Source organism: Miscanthus floridulus, chromosome 11 (genome assembly GCF_019320115.1).
Source record: "Miscanthus floridulus cultivar M001 chromosome 11, ASM1932011v1, whole genome shotgun sequence".
In the NCBI taxonomy this organism is placed as follows: Eukaryota; Viridiplantae; Streptophyta; class Magnoliopsida; order Poales; family Poaceae; genus Miscanthus; species Miscanthus floridulus.
In genome coordinates, this window is record NC_089590.1 from 3,001,226 (window position 1) to 3,009,498 (window position 8,273).

At 45.3% G+C, this 8,273-nt stretch overlaps 2 protein-coding genes across 2 annotated transcripts; both read left to right on the plus strand.

Moving 5' to 3' along the window:
- Positions 1-478: 478 nt before the first annotated feature.
- Positions 479-892, plus strand: LOC136494047 (uncharacterized). Its single transcript, XM_066490183.1, has one exon. It carries the CDS (start codon positions 479-481, stop codon positions 890-892), a length of 414 nt encoding a protein of 137 aa, XP_066346280.1.
- Positions 893-2,517: 1,625 nt separating this feature from the next.
- Positions 2,518-3,037, plus strand: LOC136494048 (uncharacterized). The gene is made up of 2 exons (XM_066490184.1): positions 2,518-2,655; positions 2,756-3,037. Exons 1-2 carry the CDS (start codon positions 2,518-2,520, stop codon positions 3,035-3,037), a joined length of 420 nt encoding a protein of 139 aa, XP_066346281.1.
- Positions 3,038-8,273: the final 5,236 nt, after the last annotated feature.

The window sequence follows — 8,273 nt, forward strand, 5'->3', positions numbered from 1 at the left end:
CGATAATGACTATGGAGCTAGAGGTCACCGACCACCTAGGGACAACAACAACGCCTTCTAGGATCATGATAAAGTGGTCACCACTATCTTCGGGGGCCTCGCCACCACCGAGAGCAGAAGAGATCGAAAGCTCACCGCTCGTTGGATGCTCATGGTCAACACAGCAGATGGTATCACCAACCACAGCTATCGCCCCTGGTCTGAGATCCCCATCACCTTTAGTAGGGCCAACAAGTGGGCAGACATCCTGTACACAGGGTGTTTCCCCCTCATTCTCGATGCAACCATCAAGAAAGTACTCTTTAGGAAAGTACTCATTGACGGCAGAAGCGCCCTAAATCTCCTCTTTACTAGAGCCCTAAAGGAGCTAGGCCTTAGAATAGAAGACCTCACTCTCTCCGACTCCTCCTTCTGGGGTGTGGTACCTAGAAGGGCATCATGACCGCTTGGAGAGATCACCCTCCCGGTATAATTTGGCATGGCAAGCAACTTCTATGACGAGCACATCAACTTCTACGTCGCTGACTTCAACACCGCCTACCATGCCATACTTGGTCAGCCAACTCTAGCCAAGTTCACGACCATACCGCACTATGCCTATCTAGTATTGAAGATGCCTTTGCCTGTAGGAGTTGTAGCTCTACGGGCCAACCTCTCCATCACCTACGCCTATGAAATAGAGAGTCTCTCCCTCGTCGAAGCCACCGACCTCTCCATCCAGATGGCCAGAATGGTCAACGATGCCAAGAAAGTGCCCGCCGATGATCTGAAGATCCCAGCACTAGAGCCTCCTCATGCCTTTGCCAAGTCCAAGGAAATGAAGGAAGTCGGCCTCGGCCTCGACGACCCCACCAAGATCACCAAGATTGGGGCTCATCTCGACCCCAAATAGGAAAGTGCGCTCGTCTCCTTCCTATGAGCCAACACCAATGTGTTTGCTTGGAAACCTACAAACATGCCGAGGGTACCACCGGAGAAGATCGAGCACTCCTTGAATGTCTCGTCGATCGCTAAACCGATTAAGCAGAAGCTCCGACGATTCGCGCTACACAAGAAGGAGGCTATTAGGGTAGAAATAAAGCAGCTCCTAGTAGCCAGATTTAATAAAGAAGTGTATCATCCTGAGTGGCTGGCAAACCCAGTCCTCATTCAAAAGAAGAAAAAACAATGGAGAATGTGCGTTGATTACACTGATCTCAACAAACACTGCCCTAAAGACCCTTTTGGTCTACCTTCGATAGACGAGGTTGTAGACCCCAGTCGCTGGCTGCGAACTCCTCTCCTTCCTCGAATGTTACTCCATCTATCACCATATATCCCTCGAAGAAGATGACTAGATCAAAACATCATTCATCACACCTTTCGGTGCGTATTGCTACACCACCATGTCTTTCGGACTCAAAAACGCTAGGGCGACCTACCAAAGGGCCATCCTAATGTGCCTTGACCAACAGATAGGCCACAACATCGAAGCTTACATCGATGATGTGGTCATCAAGTCCAAAACCACCGACAGTCTCATCGCCGACCTTGAAGAAACATTCGCCTAACCTAAAAAGATATAGATGGAAGTTGAACCCTTCAAAGGGCATCTTTGGAGTTCCATCCGGCATAATCCTAGGCTACATCGTCAGTGCCCGCGGTATCAAACCCAACCCTAACAAGGTCTCTGCCATTACCAATATGAAATGGTCAACCTGTGTAAAGGATATACAAAAGCTCACAGGTTGTTTGGCTGCTCTCAGCCGCTTTATATCACGCCTTGATGAAAAGGGACTACCATTCTTCAAACTACTCAAGGCCTCTGAGTGCTTCTCCTAGTCGAAGGAGGCCGATATGGCCTTCGAATAGCTCAAGTTGTTCTTCATGAAGCCTCTGATCATGACGACACCTCAACCAGATGAAACCCTACTGATCTACATCGCTACCACTTCTCGCGTCGTTAGCACAACTATCGTTGTCGAGCGTGAGGAAGTTGGACACACCTATAAGGTACAATGTCTGGTCTACTTTATCAATGAGGTTATTAATGAGTCCAAAGCTCATTACCCTTAGGTTTAGAATCTATTATACGCCATTCTGGTCACGTCGCGCAAGCTCCACCACAACTTCAAGTACTACAAGATCGCCGTGGTCACCGAGTTCCCTCTAGGGGACATCCTCCATAACAAAGAGGCCAATGGCTGCATCATCAAGTCAGCAGTCGAGCTCAGCACATATTCCATAGAATTTAGAAGTAGGCCTACCATTAATTCATAGGCGTTGGCTGACTTCGTCGCTGAGTGGACCGAGATCCAAGAGCCCATCCCTACTGCTTGCCCTGAGCACTAGGTGATGTATTTCGACGGCACCCTCAACATCAACGGTGCTAGTGCTGGCATTTTATTCATTACTCCAACTAAGGAAAAGCTCCATTACATCTTCCGAATTCCTTTTCTAGCATCCAACAACGCCATGGAATATGAAGCTTGTCTCCACAAACTCCATATAACCGTTGAGCTCAGCGTCAAACGCCTCATGGTATATGGAGATTCTGCACTGGTCATCAACCAGGTCAACAAATATTGTTCCTTTTCTAGTGAGAAGATGGACGCATACTGCACCAAGATCAGGAAACTCAAAGGAAAGTTCTACGGTATCGAGTACCACCACGTGGTACGAGACTAAAATCAATTCATCAACCACCTATCTAAGATGGGCTCTTCTCGTGCTGTGATTCTGCCTGGGGTTTTTGTTCAAGATCTCTTTATGCCAGTCTATTAAGGAAGAGAAGGAAGTTCAAGAAATTCCCCCTGTTGAGCAGCTGGTACTTTCAGTACCTTCACCGGTCGTAGATTGGAGGAAACAGTTTGTCAAGTACCTCACCAGCGCCGATGTACCCACCGATAAGACCAAAACTGAATGCCTCATCCATTGTAGCAAGCATTACGTGCTGGTGGACCGGAAGTTGATGAGGAAAAGCACGAACAAAAGGATACTACAGATATGCATCACCCGACAAGAGGGTGCAAAACTAATCCTTGAAATCCACTGCTAGTTCCTATGGCAATCACGTGGCCTCTAAAAACCTAGTCGGCAAAGCTTTTTGAGCTGGTTTTTATTGGCCCACGGCCATCGCTGACGTAGAAGACCTCATTTGATGTTGTGAAGGATGTCAATTTTTCGCCAAACAAATACACGTGCCAACGCAAGGAATTGTAGACCATCCTAGCTTCTTGGCCTTTTGCATGCTAGGGACTGGACATGATCGGGCCTTTCAAGCCTGTGCTAGGCGGCTTTTGCTATGTGTATGTCACCATTGACAAGTTCTCCAAATGGATTGAATACAAGCTGCTTGTTTTGGACACTACGGAGAAGGCAGTCGAGCATTTCGAAGATATCATCCATAGATTCAGTCTCCCGAACAACATTATCACTAACCTCAGAACTACATTCACTGGTCACCATTTTTGGGACTTCTACGAAGACCGATGCATCTCTGTCAAATACGTCTCTGTTGCCCATCCTAGAGCCAATGGCCAGGTCGAATGGGCGAATGGCATGATCCTCGATGCCCTCAAAAAGAGACTATACCAGAAAGAGGAAAAGCATCCAAACAAGATGGCTCAAAGATCTCCCAGCTATGGTCTAGGGACTGTGCACTCAAGCTAGTCGCAACACCAGTGTATCTCCATATTTTTTGGTCTATGGCTTAGAGGCCGTACTTCCCGCGGGCATTGGCTTCTGAGCACCCAAAGTAGAGCATTAAAATGAAGAGCAAGCCGCCACTGTTCGGATAGAGGAGGTCGACAGAGCTGAAGAAGAATGTCTAATCACTTAAATTAAAATAGCCAAATACCTAGAAGGCCTTCGAAGATACTACAATCGCAATATCAAAGGTCGTTCATTTGCGATCGGCGACCTCATTCTCCGTAGAAAGCAGAAAACCGAAGGGATGCACAAGCTCTCCTCCCCCTGTGAAGGGCCTTACATGGTCAAAGAGGTTACCTGACTAGGGTCTTAATGGCTATGTGACATGGAAGGAATCGATATCCCCAATTCATGGCACTTCGAGCACCTTATACGTTTCTATCCTTGAAACGCTATAGTTATGTACTCTTCACTCCATAATGAATGAAGCTTTTGTCCCCCATAATTTGTCTCCATTATTTCTCTGCTCTAGTTTAATCTCCATTTACGATCACCAGCTCCAAGCTACTCCTTAACAAACTTCGACAATTATACGTGATCTCCATAAATGCTTCACCCTGATTCTCCATACTAAAATATCTTTAAGATATTCTGCCAACCATCGAGCAGCACACGTTCCACTCTGTGTTCTTTGGAGAAAACTCTACACATGCTATGGTCTCCAGCACTCTGCATTATGGGTGGTCGGCTGTGGTTCCTCGGTCATGTCTGTTCCTCCTACACGTGCACGGGCTCTAGCGCTCGACGTTATGGAATACGGGCTAGCCAAGGCCAAGAGCCTAGTAATGAACTAACCGCTTGGACGCTACTTATACCACGTATAAATGTGTTTGGGTTAATAATACATCTCTTTTTCACCGCAAGTGCTAGCAAGCCGCATAAACATGCATACGACGTCTACTTACAACATTTATATAAATACATAAATGTTTGCTTAGGCCCTCTTGCATCTAACTCCCTTTCTAGTTCTCCTATATAGGTTCCTCTCCACTCAGGATATTAGGCTTGGCCATCACCATCCACCTTGCCAAACAGATCAACATCGCCGGCCAGCTTCTTCGCTGCGTCCTCCACCTCATCTTTCAGTTGCCCCTGCTTCGTAGCACTCGTCCCTCTGGCAAATCCGGCCCCTATCGCTCAAAGATTGATGACAGGGTAGTGAGACTGGACCACCATAAGGGCATGTGTCATGATGAAGACAACAACATCTCAGTTGAAGCCTTTGAAGTTCTCCCATGCCGCCTTGCACCTGACAATGATTGTGTCCGGACGAGGTGGCGTGTCGTTGGGCTAAGGAGCTACCTCCATGTTAATACAGTTAAGCACTGGCCTGACTCCGACCACCATGGCATCAAGTTTTCCCCTCTGGATTTTGGCCTCTAGGTCTGGCTCATCAAACTGCGCCCTGGTTCTCCGATGGTATTCAGCAGAATCTGTCTAACTCTTGTGTCTCTGTTGCCTTCTTGTTCTTGATTACATGCACCACTGCCGATCAATCTACCTTGGTGGGATACCCCATGGAGGACTGCCGATGATATTCCATTGATAGTCTATTCGACGGGAGAGACTATCTCCAGCAGCGGAGATATTTTCCGGCAGCGTTGAGCACGAGGTGGCAGGCGATAGTTGGCCTTGGCTGGATGATGACAAGACATGGAGGCGATGAGGAGGGGGTGCAGCATCAACGAGGGAAGGTGGTTGGTCGTCGGTAGCGACAACATGGGTACAACATGTCAGCGGTGGTGGTGGCATGCCCACAGTGCCACCGTTGACCTCTGGAAGAGATGGAGCTAATGGGCGGGTCCCTTGTGTTGGTGGGAGAAAGGGAGGGAAGGGGATGGCTGCTTCGGGCAGCTAGGCCAGGCTGCGGGTCACGCTAGGACGAGTGGCCATAGTCCTATCGCTGGAAGGGTATTTGTGAAGGGAAGGTGGGCGGGCTATGGGAGCACTAGGCCGGAGGAGGCCCATCACAGGGAGAAGGGGAAAGGGGAAAGGAGAAGGGGAGGAAGGCAGGCTAGGCTAACAGGTTGGGCCAGCCCATCGCAGGGAAGGAAAAGGGAGGAGAAGAGGCAAAGGGTGATGGGTTGGGCTAGGGCTGGTGCTAGGCTTGGCCCACTCGTGAGAGTACACAGATTTCCTATTTTCTACTTCCCAAAAGTGTAACTATATATGTGTGTATATATATGCCTATATGTATTAAATGATGTATCCTTAAATATTCTAGTATAGCTAAATAGTATATCTATTCTAATGAAAGTAATAATATCCTATTTCTAGATTCCTAATGAATATAGCTTAAATGTAACTTGCAAAGGGAACCGATAATCTACTAATGCGATGGCTATCATAATTCCTAGTGAAATACTATTTATATCTATGATGCATTATCTATCTCTATATTTTGAAATGCAATTAATAATTAAATGAAGTTATTTTGGTGCCGCAAATAAATTCTAGAAAAGCAAACATTCAAACACACATGCAATCAAGCAAGCATTCAAGCATTTCAACAGGCATTCACGCAAGCATTCAATAGGCAAGCTGCATGCAAAGGAATTAAAATATGAGATGGTCTTCTATTCCTACAAGTCATTCCTAGTGCTACAACTAAATCCTACGCGACACACAAAATGCATATGGTGAGTTTTGATGCAGCGTTTTGGAAATATATATTTTCAAAATAGTTCTACAGAAACTAACTAGTCAGGGTTTTAATTTGTTGTAAAATTTAAAAAGTTCAAATTTTTAGTGGATTTTTAATATGATCCAAAAACACAGGTGTTACAAATCTACCCCACTTAGAAGAATCTCATCCTCGAGATTCAAGTAAAGTAGAGAGGGAGCTAGAGAGAGAAAGCCTAGTGGAAAAAAATTCTAGAGAGAGGGAGGGAAGAATCTAGAGAGGGGAAAATTTCTTCGCCTTACTGTGCTATCCTCCAGAGGGTTTCCTCATTCCGCTGGTGTACCACCCTATCGATACTGGGGTAGTATTCCGTCCAAAGGAGTATAATTCCTACCACCTTGCTAGGGCGATTACCGCGTGATTCAATCAAGAAAATACCACCATGTGACCACCCTATCGGGGATCACATCTAGACGAAAGGAGGTATACTTCTTGCCTAATGATAGCTGCTTGATTTGTTTCCACTCTTTGTTCCCTTTTTCTTGAATTATCTTCTTTAGGCTTCGGGGCTACCCCACTTAGAAGATTTGATCTTCTAAGTATTCTTCTATCTTCTTGTGTTCTTCTGGATGTAGAGCTGCCTAAGATAGCTTGATCTTCTGATGTCTTCTTAACATGTATATCACCCTGTGCCTTGGGTTGCAAAGCTATTTGTCTTGTCTTCCTATGATCCACCCTATTGCTATAACCTATCGCGATGACTTCTTGAACTTCAATTCTTCGGGTTTTGTAGTGCCATCTTCCTTGTGCTACTTCTTTTGAGCAACAGTCACAGTGTTTAGGGTTCCATTTCTCATCTTCTTCGGATTCCATTTCTCATCTTCTTTGGGTTATATTCTTCATCCAAAAACTTGCATCTTTTAGCCTCAATTTGTTCTTCCACCCTGTCCTATAATTGTTTTGTTGTAAAATTTAAAAAGTTCAAATTTTTAGTGGATTTTTAATATGATGCAAAAACATGGGTGTTACAGCAAATCCAGTGGACGAGGAAGTGTAAAATCAATCCAATGACGTGCCTCATTTGGATACTTCCATCCTCCCTATGATTTTGGTGAGCGAGGTAACTCCATACCTAAGAGATGGCTATAAAGAGGATGCCCCCGAGGCAAAAAGATGCCGAAAACGGCAAGTACGCAAAAAAAAGATGCTCATGTAAGTTTTGGAACAATGTGCAATCTCATTTTTTAGTTATCAATATCTATTTTTTATCACTCTTATTACTTAGAATGTGATGTTACTTTCAAGAACTTTAAGGGAGGGATTCTGGCTAATGAGAGAAGTTCATGTCATCTAGGATGTAAATTGTACTAGATAAGTTCATGTCATCTAGGAGATGAGCCCACAACTCCTTGTAATGTTAAGCCCACAACTCCTTGTAGTTGCTTATCAAGACTACTTCATTTGATCTCTCATGACATGCATATGAGTTTCTTAGTACATGAGCACTGTTCTGGTACATGAGCATCCAGTACATGAGCAGCATATGAGCATCCAGTACATGAGCATCTAGTATTTGAGCACACAGCACATACATGAAACCAGCAGCATCCAGTGGCTGCTCTGGTCATCACAACAACACAAATAGGAACCACATATAACATATATATACATACATAGCTAATTAACTTATGGTGTCCATACATGAGCATCCAGTACCTAAAATAGCTAATTAACTTAAGGTGTCCATACAACATATCACCACACATAGATGAGCCGGTGTCCATATAGCATATCACTACACAGTACATATATTAGCTAAGTTAAGGTAACTTAAGGTCATCACTATTTCAATGGCATGCTAAGTTGGGCTTCTTAGCCAGGACATAGTCCACCACCTTCTAAGACACGGCCGCTAGCTAGCCACCCATGATGTCCACCATCTCTTTAGTGCCTCCCTTCC

Bases quoted from the DNA above. Each gene is read 5' to 3' on its own strand.
- LOC136494047 (XM_066490183.1), top strand. From the start codon at position 479: ATGGCAAGCAACTTCTATGACGAGCACATCAACTTCTACGTCGCTGAC.
- LOC136494048 (XM_066490184.1), top strand. From the start codon at position 2,518: ATGGTATATGGAGATTCTGCACTGGTCATCAACCAGGTCAACAAATAT. The intron at 2,656-2,755 runs GTACGAGACTAA...TCTTTATGCCAG, and splicing joins GTATCGAGTACCACCACGTG to TCTATTAAGGAAGAGAAGGA.